At 40.3% G+C, this 14384-nt stretch overlaps 1 protein-coding gene across 1 annotated transcript; it reads left to right on the forward strand.

The window, feature by feature from the left end:
- The first annotated feature begins 6522 nt into the window (after positions 1 to 6522).
- LOC143295073 (DNA-directed RNA polymerases I, II, and III subunit RPABC1-like) lies at positions 6523 to 13512 on the forward strand. The gene is made up of 8 exons (XM_076606632.1): positions 6523 to 6691; positions 8118 to 8206; positions 9300 to 9361; positions 10033 to 10172; positions 10847 to 10927; positions 11490 to 11548; positions 12179 to 12257; positions 12750 to 13512. Exons 1-8 carry the CDS (start codon positions 6635 to 6637, stop codon positions 12813 to 12815), a joined length of 633 nt encoding a protein of 210 aa, XP_076462747.1. The 5' UTR covers positions 6523 to 6634; the 3' UTR covers positions 12816 to 13512.
- The last annotated feature ends 872 nt before the right edge of the window (positions 13513 to 14384 follow it).

The following is a 14384-nucleotide window of genomic DNA, read 5'->3' on the forward strand; positions in this document are numbered from 1 at the left end:
ACGTAATGTTCACATTTTCTAGAAGGGTTTTGAATAATAATTTGTATGAGTGGAACATAGACCCCGAAACAATATTAGTGTTATGTAGTGTGCCTAAAGATTGTCTGATTATTAAATGGAGATGTCTGAGGATATAGGTCCCCTCATATCCCACTTATTGACTTTGATTCTTCCCCTATTACTCAGCGAAAGTGCGCAAACCAAAATTGTGACACTTTTGCATGTGAATTTTTTGGATAGCCTCCTCTACACACACACTTTAGACCTGTGGAACTTCCAGCATTGATTCTCTCGTACGCGTACACACCAATACAGTGCGCGCGCGCACACACGCACACACACACACACACACACACACAGAGGCGCACACACGTACGCGCGCGCACACACACACACACACACACACACACACACACACACATCAGTTACTGAAGCACACGCGCGCGCACACACACACACACACACTGACGTACCATGCACACTGTGACACACAGTGCACGCAGACACGAATTGTTTACTGATAATTTTCTCAAGCTGTCGTAAGGCTGACTCGGATCAGCACTGTTGAGATTTTTTAATTGTGTGTGTGTGTGTGTGTGTGTGTGTCGTCAGTGGAAGACGCGATACTGACGTAGCCTAGAAATAAGTGTGTGGAGGAGGGGGGTGCAACTGAGGTAATGTGTGTGTGTGTGTGTGTGTGTGTGTGTGTGTGTGTGTGTTGGGGCTCGTGTACGTTTATTTGTATTTGTTTGTGCTTTCATCAGTATCTGTGAAACTGCATGTTTGTTGCCGCGATATCTGTTATGCATGTGTGAATGTGTGTCTGCATGTTTTACATTTATTTGCTTTTCAAGTTGCTTATTTATCATCATTGACTTTTTATTTTACTTTCATTCACAGTTGTTATTATAATTCTTTTCTTCTTCTTCTTTTTTTCTCTTTTTTTCCCCCAAGGCCTGACAAAGCGCGTTGGGTTACGCCGCTGGTCACGGTCATCTGTGTGTGTGTGTTTGATGACGTCAGTTCATCATCAGTCTTCCGTCTGAGTCCACTTTCTTCTATCACTGACTCGGTCTCTGTCTCTTCAGTTTCCCTCAGTTCCTCTCTCCGCTCTTGTTTTATCTATTATCCCCAGAAAAAAAGTTCATCTGTGCGTGTGTGTGTGTGTGTGTGTGTGCGCGCGCCCGCGGTGTGTGTGTGTGTGTGTGTCTTTGTGTGTGTGCCAGTGTGTGTGTGTGTGTGTGTGTGTGTGTGCTGGTTATAACTGACGTGTCCATGACACCCGGTGTACGTGGTTTTATGGTCGAGAGGAGGATTACGTTCAAGGAAAAGCGGCAAATCAAAGGCGGTGGAAATGGGCGTGTGCACGTAAAGGGGGCGTTTTAGTGATTTTCCGTCTGGCGGGGAGTTTACATCAGTGAAGCTTGGAAGTAATGAACAACTGAGGCGTTGATCGGATAGACGCTGTGGGTGAACACGGTGGATTCGGATGCGGAAAACACTGAATAGAACTTCAGTAAACTTTCCGCTCACTTGAGTTTGGTGTCCGTGGTGCTGCGTGACCCGTCCATGCAGTCCAATGTCAGTATTGAACCCGAGAACAAATCCGGCAGTAGTAATTAAGTTTCAGAGGCTATTAATCGTCAGCTCTCAGGCTGTTGCACAGTGGCATCTGTGTGTGTGTGTGTGTGTGTGTGTGTGTATGTCACAGTGTGTGTGTGTCAGTGTGTGTTTGCGTGCCACGGTGTGTGTGTGCGTCAGCCTGTGTGTGTGGAGGGGCCTGGTATGTATATATGTATGTTTTAATGCCGTTTAAATGTGTGTGTGTGTGTGTGTGTGTGTGTGTGTGTGTGTGTGTGCGTGTGTGGAGGGGGCTGGTTTGTCGTGTACACCGGCATGTCAGCAGTGTCACTGAGTTTAAATGAACGTTTGTTCACTCGGCAACGGCTGAATGTGTGGATGTATCACCAGCCGGTGTGTATGTGTGTGTGTCTGTGTGTGTGTGGATGTGTGTCTGTCAGTGTCTGTGTCAGTGTGCGTGTGTGCAGTGTGTGTGTGAGTGTCACTGTGTGTGTGTGTGTGTGTGTGTGTGTGTGTTAGTGTGGGTTGTGTGTCTGTGTGTCTGTGTACTAGTAGTTAGCTAACTGCACTTTTCGTGTGTATACCGCGTCACTCCGAGTAACATCGATGTAACCGTGTTTTGTAAAAAGCGCCTGGAGCAGATCTTTAGTAGAATAGTGTGCCGGCTCAGTGTATAACTCAGACTGAAATCAGTCAGTTATTATCATCATTCAGTTGCCCGAAGTCCTAAAACATGTCTGCAATGACTCAGTCGTTCATTCTGCCGGGCAGTTGTCACTGCCAAACCGGCATAGAGCCCCTCTTCTTTTTTCTTTTCTTTTTGATTTCCCGCCAAACCTGGCTATCGAAAGGTAAACCAGAAATACTGCGTTTTTTGTTAGTTTGTTTTTTGTTGTTGTTTGGGTTTTCAAGGAGAATCAGACATTTTCGTCATCACTGGATGTCTGGTGTATACCGAAACCATCCTTATTTAGTTCAGTGTCTGTAACGTACCTTGTATTTGGTTATGTCCATTCTTGTCTATTAATGGTTCAAAGCTGACTGTTTGCTTTGGTACATGATGTTTCTGAATGTCTCCGTGTGGGTTTTCTCCTCGAGTTTTCTGTCATTCTTCTTATTCTCCTTCTTCTGCGTTCGTGGGCTGCAACTCCCACGTTCACTCGCATGTACACGAGTGGGTTTTTACGTGTATGACCGTTTTTACCCCGCCATGTAGGCAGCCATATTCCGCTTTCGGGGGTGTGCATGCTGGGTATGTTCTTGTTTCCATAACCCACCGAACGCTGACATGGATTACAGGATCTTTAACGTGCGTATTAGATCTTCTGCATGCGTTTACACACGAAGGGGGTTCCGAGTAGCAGGTCTGCACATATGTTGACCTGGGAGATCGTAAACATCTCCACCCTTTACCCACCAGGCGCCGTCACCGTGATTCGAACCCGGGACCCTCAGATTGAAAGTCCCGGCAACGCTTTAACCACTCGACTATTGCGCCCGTCGTTTTCTGTCATTGTCTCATGTCTTTCGGTGGGTTCCGTCGCCTTTTACTAGTCTTCTGACTTCATCTTCAGAACTCAGTGCAGCTTATTCTTCCATCCTGCTGATACACCGATTTCATCTTCCTCTGGTTCTTCCATTGCAGTGGTTGTTGCCCGGTGAGCTCTTCCCATCGCCGAACTGCATTCTTCCGGCCGTCCATCTCCTCTTCTTTGTTTTCCAAGTTAAGTTTGTGGCAGGTCAGGGAGGGTGTCAGTCTGGTTGTTCATGTATTACCGTTTGTATGTGAATGCGCATGCACGTGTAAACGTCGTGCCGGCGTGTGAACATGATGTGTCGGTGGCCGGGTTGAGTGCATCAGTCATAGTGCGTCAGTGAGTGCGCGCGCGTGCGTGCGGGTGTGTGTGTGTGTGTGTGTGAGAGAGAGAGAGAGAGAGAGAGAGAGAGAGACAGAGACAGAGAGAGTGTGTGTGACGTATCCTATTTTTGTTCTTCATTATTTTTATTTCCCTTTTTGTCCCTAAATCTACTTTATTTCCTAACCGCGGCACACACACACACACACACACACACACAGCACACACACACCGTGCACACATACAGCAACACATGATCAGTGGACTGAGCATCAGTGCACCGGCCTCTCCGTCTCAGTCAGTCTCTCTCTCTCTCTCTCTTTCTCCGGCTTGGTTGTAATCATGGTTCCCAATATTTCATTCCGTGATGATTTTCCAATGCGGCTACCACGGTCTTAAAATCGATCCCTGCAGTGGTGTTCACTCTCACCGCTGAGTGTTCATCTCAGTATCAAATGTAAGTTCTAAGCCGGCGGTGTCAGTTAACACACACTAATTTTCCATATTTGAACTTGGCGGAGATTGTTAGTCGTAAGACATGATTAATCAGTTTGGTTTTTCAGTTAGATCTGTTTCGGTTTAAAGGAGCTGGGAAAAGAGCGGCGACTCGATTTTCACCAACTGAATACTCTGCTGTTCAAACTCCGGCCTGTGTAAACTGACTATATATGGCGGTTTTACTAACTGAGACTGACACCGGTAATTGTCAATTCTGGTTCATTATATCCTCTGGGTCATTTCGCGTCGTATTATGCCTAATTCTTATTGGGTCGAATACATTTTTAACTCAGTGAGTCAAGTTTCTCACATGCAAACATAGTTTCGGCAAAAGGCAGCATGGCGTTTGAAACTGATAACAACTCAGTGTCACTGTTAGGTCGACAGATTTTCGGACTGATGCCGCTCTAAAATATCCGAAAATCATTATTCAATATCAAGCATTTTAGGCTTTATCAGCATTATCAGCATTCTGCACGAGTATAAATTTAAAAGAGTCCGGCAGTGCTTGACTGCGTCAGTGCACAATTACCGGCAATTATGTAGTGCCGGGCCGCCGGCTAGCCTCCAACGGATACTGTATGCTAGAGTCGTTGACTGAGCTGCCAGTGGCCTCAGTTCTCTGGCCAGAAGCGCGGCGACACAAGACCTCACTGAGTCCAGGCTCTCGATCGATGCTGTACAAAACTTAGTTGACACCAATCAAGCCCACTGTCCGAACCTCAAAAGGAAACTTAGCCCACTGCCGTCTCGCCAACGCCAAGGACACAACTGAACCGGGAGCATGTCTATGTTCCCTCAGCTCTATGTTCCCTCAAGTCAAGTTACATGCTATGTCATGTCATGTCATAATGCCATGTCATATCATGCCATGTGCCATGACATATGCCATGCCATATTACATGACGTAAATATCTCTTGACTTGAAGGAACATAGAGCTGAGGGAACATAGAGCTAATTCTCCTAACAAACCGCTCTATGTTCCCTCAGCTCTATGTTCCCTCAATTCAAGTTACATGATGACCAGAGGTCAACTAATGGTCAGAGTGACCAGTGGTCAAGCAATGGTCAGTGTGACAGTGTTCAAGCAATGGTCAGAATGATCATTGGTCAAGCAATGGTCGGAGTGACCAGTGGTCAAGCAATGGTCAGAATGACCTGTGGTCAAGCAATGGTTAAACTGACCAGTGGTCAAGCGTGAATTTATAATGAAAATGACGTGAGAGAGAGAGAGAGAGAGAGAGAGAGAGAGAGAGAGAGAGAGAGAGAAGCAAACGGATGGATAGACATACATACAGAAATACAGGCAGGAAAAAAAGACAGACAGTTTCAGTTTCAGTTTCACTTTCTCAAGGAGGCGTCACTGCGTTCGGACAAATCCATACACGCTACACCACATCTGTTGAGCAGATGCCTGACCAGCAGCATAACCCAACGCGCTTAGTCAGGCCTTGAGTGCATGCTTACATATTTGTGTACCTATGAAAGTGGATTTCATTTTACGTAATTTCGCCAGAGGACAACACTCTCGTTGCCATGGGTTCTTTTTCAGTGCGCCAAGTGCGTGCTGCACACGGGACCTCGGTTTATCGTCTCATCCGAAAGACTAGACGCTCAGTTTGATTTTCCAGTCAAACTTAGGAGAAAGGGCGAGAGCGGGATTCGAACCCACACCCTCACGGACTCTCTGTATTGGCAGCTGAGCGTCTTAACCATTCCGCCACCTTCCTCCTTAGACAGACAAATAGAGGAGTGTCAGTGCGGAATCCAATTACACGCAGTGAGACATAACTACAATGTCACGCAAGTCTTGCTTACCACTGGTCACTTTGACATGACATGACATGACATGTTACTTGACTTGAGGGAACATAGAGCTGAGGGAACATAGAGCCGAGGGAACATAGAGCTGAGGGAACATAGAGCTGACCCCACTGAACCAACAGTTTTCCATCATCACCACCAGTACACAGTAACAGAGGCTCTTCATACTTAGAACCATTATAGACTGGAACTGCCTGCCCCATGTAGCTGTGGAGGCCAGAACGCTTGACACTTTTGTGTGAAGGGTCTCCAAGCAGTAAACAGCACTTCCACTGAGCGCCGCCCCCTCACCCCAACCCCACCCCGATTCCCGACTCCATTACCTTCTGTTCCTCCTCACCCCCGGCCCGGGCCAATTCCCCTGAACAGCAGTGGAATGATGCCACCTTCACCTCTATCTCTTCTTCACATCATCAAGGAACACCATTTACAAAATATTCGTAGCGACCCCGCCCCCCCTCCTGTTTCAGGTGCCAGAATTATCAATTTATATGATTGATTGTGGCCCTCAACAATGAAGAACATCATCATCTTAGATGAACAACCTATTAATGAATAAACGAAACCTGATTATTCCTGTTTTTATTCACAGTTTTAATTTATCAATTCTCATTAGCTTAATTACTTATATATCTATTTATCTTATTTCACTTCATTTTGTTTCATTTTCCTCGAGGCCTGACAAAGCGCGTTGGGTTTCGCTGCTGGTCATGCGCACAACACACATTGACACCGGAAGTTTCTCTGTCTCGGTTTTCAATAATCGACATTTCCTGTTCCGTTGAAAACGCGGACGCATGTGGCTTCTACCAGCTGTGCAACACTTCTTTAAACTTTAAATTGATTTTCACGAAGAAGGGACTAACAAAATACCATGGATGACGAGCAGGAGATCTACAAGTTGTGGAAAATTAGGGGCACTATCATGCAGGTATGAATATAATATTGTCAGTGTTTTGTTTTTAGTTTAATGATGCAGGGAACAGATAACAACATTCACTCGTGACAAGTCTTTGTTTTCATTTTTGTGTGCTGATAACCGTAATGTTAACAGGCCTTGAATGGCGATCACTCTAGTGAAAAACAGCACCTGAAAGCTGTCAAATTCATTGAGTTGCATCACGGCCTGGATAAAATCACCGTAAAACTATCTACAGTCAGTCAATCCAGTCCAACGCAACACACGTGCCCCCATACCAAAAAATTACAGACATTAATTTATTTCCCCCCATATCACAGTTGACTGGAATACCTTGCCCGGAGGACTGCATCGTTGCAGGTCCTACACAAATCTGATGTTGCTGGATTTTGCAAGAGAGCCCTGGCTTCAATAGATACGTCATGTTGTTTATGAAATAATATACTATTTCTTCAGCATGCATAGGCACGTTATGCGTTTACTATGTGGCCCTTTCAGGTAAAATCGAGATTTGATCAAGATGCTTAAAACAATAGAAGCACACTTTTACTCTCTTTTTTTCATCTTCTTTTCTTCCCCAGCATTTAAGCAGCCATACTTCATTTCTGGGGTTTGTTCATGTTTCCGTGTAATTGAGCATTTGATTCCTTACCATGTAAATGTATACCCAAGAATGAAATTAAACAGGTTCAAACATTGTGCTGGCATCAAGGCATGGTACTTTGGAATTTTAGATACATTTTGCAACTGTGATTGGGAAAATTTGGATTTCCACAAAGTAGAGGAAAGTACTTTCCTAAAACAATGGCATTGGACCAGCACATGTGACAGTAACACTGTAGATCAAATGCCTTTTAGCTGTACTACTTTCTTTTGTTTCTAGATGATAATGTGCACATAAAATATACTGCACAGATTGGCAGAGCAATCACTGTAAGTCATTATGTGTGTGTTGCTGTTTCCGTTTTTTGATTTATGTACGTAATAGTGTTAGTTACAATTACAATCTTGGATACACTAATTGTGTACAAGTATGTCATTCTCTCTCTCTCTCTTTCTTGATCTGTGTGTGTGTGTGTGTGTGTGTGTGGTGTTGCTGTTTCCGTCCAGAAACAGTGTTTATTACAATCTTGGATGTACATGGAATATGTGCACCAAACCTGACGAGTAACATTCCATTCTGTTTGAGGTTAATTTACAAGAATCCACTTTACACAGGGATTGGTTTAGACAGTGACCTGGTTTACACTAGTAAAGCTAGTAAGCAAATTCTGCATTTCCTACAAAAACTTTTCTATTTCTGCGCATTTTTTTCAGTTCAAGCCAACTTTGGTTTCCACAGACAGATTTGTCTTTGTCTTATCCTTGTAATTGTCATCAAGCAGACTTCACTCTGTTTTTGTAAACCATTCTGGAAATAACTTGTGGAATGTTTCAGCTCTGTCACGACAGAGGCTACCTGGTGACCCAAGATGAGTTGGAACAAGACCTGGACACATTCAAAACACTATACGGGGATAAGCCAAGGTAGTAAAACACTCATCCTTAATCTAGAGGCTTTCTCTTTGTTTGTTTCTTTTTCTTTTTTTTCTCTCTCCGGTGTTTGTTTTATGCTTAGATTATCTTCTTCTTTTTTTGTCTTCATTGTTTTTCTGTTTGATATGAAAAAAAGTAGTTTGTTATGTAACATGTTTACAACAAGCGAGTTGAGAAGTTTGCATGAGGCAGCTAAAGTCAATAGTCTGGGTGAGCTGGGTGTAGCATAAAAGCTGATTTAACTCTTAGACTACTAAAATGTAGACCTATTTTTGAATTACTGCAACAATTTACAAGTTGTATTTGAACTGGTACCTTAATCCAGTTCTGTTATTATTTAAAAATTTATAGGTTTCAGTATGTCAGTGTATATCCTGTATGTATCAGTGTATTTCTCTCCTTTCTTACCTTTCTTCCTGTGCATTTACTGCTATTGCCTGCTAGATACAATGCCATTGGTGGCTGTATATATGTGTGTTATCTATACCATGAATGCATACTCTCTCTCTCTCTCTCTCTCTGTGTGTGTGTGTGTGTGTGTGTGTGTGTGTGTGATATTTTTAACTCATGTTGAAAAAGCCTCAGCTGATTGTCTGACTGGAAAAAATCTGCTAAGGCTTTTCATTCTGATTTTATCTTTGAAAGCTGAGTTTTCATTCTACTATTCTTTGTATATTCCATAGTTTTAATAATAAAAAAAAGAGACTATTTTAGGGTCTGCCTTCCAAGAGTGAAACGTCTAACAGGGGTGTTCCTGTAGTATACCCCATTACTGGTCTTAAGCATCTTATGGACTCTTGTCATTTTATTTAACTTTTAAAATTTTTTTTTAATATATATAAAAAATGGAATATTTGCTTCTAGAGTTTCATCCAGATATTATTTTGTGGTAATCTGATAGACAAGTCTGGTGAAGTGATATACTGATATGGTGTTAAAATGTGTTCATTTTAGGGGGAGCAATTTCATTTCTTTTTTAATATGATCTTTTGATTTATTCAAAATTGTCACTAAACACCTGCATTGTTTTGCCCTGAATCGGTGATTGACGCATGTGGTTATCAGTATGTTGATTGTTAACCAGCGAGGGGCGTCCAAAGAGGAAAGACCTGATTGTTCTGGTAGCTCACAACGATAATCCCACAGGTATGTTATTGTTATGCCTTGCTCCCTGTTTCTTCCACTTAACCAAAATGTGTGTGTGTGGGTGTGCATGCATGCATGTCTGTGAGAGAGACCAAGACTGTGTTACAGGGATAAACTCAAAACATTGGTCTTTTTAAATGAGTGTGTCCCGTTTTTGACTTTGCCTATTTATTATAATATTTTTTATATTGATTGAATATATATTTACTTTTATTGAATATACTAACTGACTTTGAAAAGAAACTGAGAAACGACTGCACTTTATACCATTTTTATTTACTGGAAATTAGAAGGTAAATTGGTTGTTTGATTTTATGTAGGTTTTTAAAAAAATTTTTATTAGCTGGTGAAAACTTATCAGAATGCAACAAAAAGTTACATGTATATGATAGGCACTGAAAATGATGGGTGAATAAACATGATACTCTGGTTTGACTGAGTTAATCATTATGATTATATACAAAAACTAAGATTACCCTTGGCCTTTAGTTCATGTAAAAAAATCATAAAAGATTTAAGTAAGATGTCATAATAAATGTGAAATCACCCATCTAGTTGGCTGTTATTTGATTCTGAAATTTGAGGTAAAAAGCAACAACTAAGATGACATAAAGCCAGTCATATTTTTTTGTTTGTTTTTGATGTGTGCTCTGTTTCTTTTTTTCTTTCAGACCAGATGTTCGTATTCTTCCCTGATGAGCCCAAGGTGGGGATCAAGACTATCAAGGCTTACTGTCAGCAGATGCAGCAGGACAACATCATGAGAGCCATCATTGTCGTTCAGACTGGAATGACACCGTCGGCAAAACAGGTAATTTGTCGCACATGTACACTGCAAATGATTTCAGACATCCAAAGTATCCATGCTGCAGTGATAGGGTGAATAATGTTGAGTGCCAGAGGTCGCAGGCATGATTGTGATGATCATATGTGCCACCCGCAGCACAAAGAGGGACAAAGATGGAGTTAGACCTGAAATTTGATGAAATTGATCAGTCGTTATTATTTACTTTCACTGTTTCAGTTTTTTATTTTTTTTTTTTATTCAACTTCAAGATTAGATGGTAGTTAGTAATACTGCTAAAATGATTTTTTTGCAAAACTGGTGTTAACAGTAGGAATGTAGCTTTAATTTAAATGATATTTGACTAGTTAAAAAACCACAAAAGCAAAACCTGTCAGCTTTTTAAAGTGGCCACACTTAATCTTCGTTCATATCTAAGGAATGCTGCACTTAATATTGAAGAATATTTACTGCAGCATCAGACCACACCAAAAAACATCACTATGACCCTATCCTTATCGTGTGACCTTTGTCAAAGTTTAGGGCCAGATGGAAGGGTGTAATGTATGTATCTCCAAATAATTCTCGTTCAAAGAAATGTGTCATGGCTTAGTTTTGTGTTTTTGTAGTTTGTTTCGTTTTTTTAGAATATATTGATGAATATGGTTATTATGATTTTTTCTTCTTCCTTATGTCTGCAGGCTCTGGTGGAGATGGCCCCCAAATATATCCTGGAACAGTTCATTGAGACTGAATTATTGGTCAACATCACCGAACATATGGTAAGGAAATGCTTTAGCATTGTAATTATTCCTGTTAGGGAAAACACTATTTTCAGTCACCTTCATTTTGGATATCTCTCTCTTTCCATTTAGATTTTTTACTGTATCAAACTACAAAGCTGATTATTTGTGAATGCACTTCAGATATTTATCCATTGAAAAGGCATGGCAGTGGTCTCATAACCACACTGATAAAAATCTAAAAAAAATTTTTCATTACTGTTGCTGGAATAAGAAAGTTGGCTCACTTTTAGTTTTATGCCAGTGTGTATTGTTGGATTAAGAGAAAATGATGAATTTGTGCAAAACAAAATTTTGCTGATGTATCAGTTAGTCACGTTATATGATAAATTGATAAGCGATCTCATTTGCTGTTAATGAAAACTGGGGTTCAATCAGAATCTGAACCATTATTATGAATTTGTTTGAGGATGAAATTACATGGATATGCTCCATATTCTCATCATGTTATTTTATTTAGGTCGCAACACTACATTATGAATAAAATATCGTCTGCTGTGTGTTTACAGATTATACGTTATGTTTATTTCTGTTTCAACAGTTGGTGCCAGAACATGTGGTGATGACAGTTGAGGAAAAGACAGAGCTGTTGGCCAGATAGTATCCTTACTCATCAACCACAGTCTTTTATTTTGTAACTGCTGTTCTGTTTTCATTGCTGAAAGTGAAACTGTCGTTACTTTTTAGCCCTGCATGAAAGTGTGACTGCAAATTTTGGAGACGTCTTCTGTTTGAAGGAGGCATGTCATGTATGATATGTAAATGGATACATTTGTTGACATGCATGGTAAGAAAAGCATATTTATGTGCACTGGTGGTCAACCTGTATTTATGTACAAAGTTAGGCTAGACAAGGTTAAGCTAGACAAAGACTTCCAGAGCTAAGATATAGTTATCACCAGTTTTTGTTTTTGTTTGTTTGTTTGTCTTTCACTGATATATGTATCCTGTATTGTATATAACCAGGCTTTTGATTGTTTGTCATTATCAACTTCATCATTGTGCACCAAAAAACACCAAGTACAAGTAATTTACTGCATTAGAATAATGAGAGTTAGGCTAAAAAAAAAAATTGTTCCTTTTTTTCTTTGGAAAATTTTGTATAAAGTATGACTATACATGAATGCGATTGCAGATTACTTATATATGTCGTTTTTCTTTTTCTTTTCTTTTTTAAGTATATAAGATTAATATTAATGTACAGTGTTTATTTCCTTAATGGATCAACAGTAAACTGAAAGAATCTCAGCTTCCAAGAATTCAGCAAGGAGATCCTGTTGCTCGCTATTTTGGGCTGAAGAGAGGACAGGTTTGTTGCTGTGGAATACGTCAGAAATGTTTGTAAAGAAAAAAAACAACAAGAAACAGACAGAATTGATATAGTTTGAGTCTTAAATTTGCAATAATGTTTTGCACTATCTTTCTTTGCTGTGATATTAAGTTGTTCAAAAGCCTTTTTTTTTTCTTCCTTTTGCTACATGACATCGTTTTTCAAACTTCATTTGTTGTCATTATGCTTTACGTTTTATTCACACACATGCATACATATACGTGCAGTTCAGAATGATAATGGAAGATGTACTTAGAGATGCACATGCATATATTAAACATATACATACACACTAACAGTTACACGGTCCACATTAGTCACAATCAGCTTGTGTTCGTGCATTTCTAAGATGCATATCTTATAAATACAACTATTGTTCTTCAGTCTGAAGTGTGTGTGTGTGTTTTAAGGTTAATATCCAGATTAAGAAAAGAGGAAACTAACAGCTAGCTGATCTGATCTGTTTTTCAGGTGGTGAAAATCATCCGACCTAGTGAGACTGCTGGGCGTTACGTCAGTTACAGACTAGTTGTTTGATAGCATTACTCTGTGTGTAAAGATATCGTCATGTGTTTGATGGTGCATGTATGATTGTGTGTGCATCTGTGTGTGTGTGTGTGTGTGTGTGTGTGTGAGAGAGAGAGAGAGAGAGATTTTGTATGGGTATGACAGTTTCCTGAACTTAATTGTCAAAAAAAGTATTGGGACTTGCATTAAGTTTTTGATTGTATGAAGAAAATCATTGCTTGAGTAAGATTCACGTACAGAACATTTGTTAAGGGTTACATACCATACCATGTTTGACTGACATGAATCATACCATAGTTGCAGTAATTTTGTGGCTGGCAGACCCTTGAGTCAAGTTTTGCTGAATATTGTGATTGATGAGTCATATTCCAAAAAGGCAGATAAAAAAAAAGAAAAAAAAAGAAGGTAACAGGGAACTCTAAATCACACGACTGACCTGCTTGTTACTTTGGAAATGTTGCAGACCTTATAGAAATTTAAAACAAAACAGCCTCTTCTGCTTTTTGAGTTAGTTGGGAGCAGTGCTAAATATACAGAGTACATGTCAAGAGTATGAAGTACATAATGTTTCTCATGTCTGTCCACATGCATGTGTGTTTGATTCTGAGCTGCTTCACAGTGTGAAAGTTTCCATGTAATATTATTGAAAATGCAACAATATATTTGTATGAATGTTTATTTTTTGTTTGGAATTAAAATTTCAAGAATGCTTTCTGACTGATTCATTTGGATTTGTTCTGAATCTCTCCTGCTGTTGAAAATAGATAGCGAAATCTGGATGGATAGTTTGTGCTTCTGATGACCTGTTCTTTTTTCTTCTTTTTCTTTTCTCTTTCTTTCTGTCTGGTCTTTGTTCTCTTTCATTCTCATTTTTTATCACCATTATTTTCGTCATCATCTTTTAATGACATAGTTTATGTGGACTGTAGATTTCTGATTTCACATGTTATTAGTAAACACAAACATTTTGTCCTGTAAATAGTATACACACACATACAAAAACAGTAACACCTCCACATTAGTAACAGAAATGTAAACGAATACAAGGAATAATGCGTTTACTCTTTTGGTACTGGAAAGCATGGCTGACTGTGACAATGGAAAGTAAGGGCTGCAGCTTCTGAGAAATGATTTTACAGGTCGGCAGAGGTGATTCTGGTTTACTACATATATCTAAGTGGGCTTTTTGGGAAGACTGGTGGCACCGTTGGGTGTCATGGGGGTCATCCACTAAATTGGTATGTCTTCAGGAGTGTTGATCAAGTGTCTTAACGAATATTACAGGAGTCTGTACCTCTCTGGCCTGCTGTTGACGCTGGATACATTATGAAAGGAAATGCAGAGTACAGACTGGTAACACTGTCCCAAACATAAACATATCTCGAAACAGTGTAGTTATTATCCTCATTGTCATCAATGTTAAAAGAAACTGTGTGTATAATGCACACAGTGTATGTAAAAACCCATGGTGAGAAAAGGGTTGTTCGTGGCAAATTCAGTAGAAAATTATTCCACTTTGATAGGAAAACGAATACACTTGCAGACAGAAACAAGAAAATAAATGGGTGGTGCTGCACT

This window comes from Babylonia areolata, chromosome 20, assembly GCF_041734735.1.
Source record: "Babylonia areolata isolate BAREFJ2019XMU chromosome 20, ASM4173473v1, whole genome shotgun sequence".
Classification (NCBI taxonomy): domain Eukaryota; kingdom Metazoa; phylum Mollusca; class Gastropoda; order Neogastropoda; family Buccinidae; genus Babylonia; species Babylonia areolata.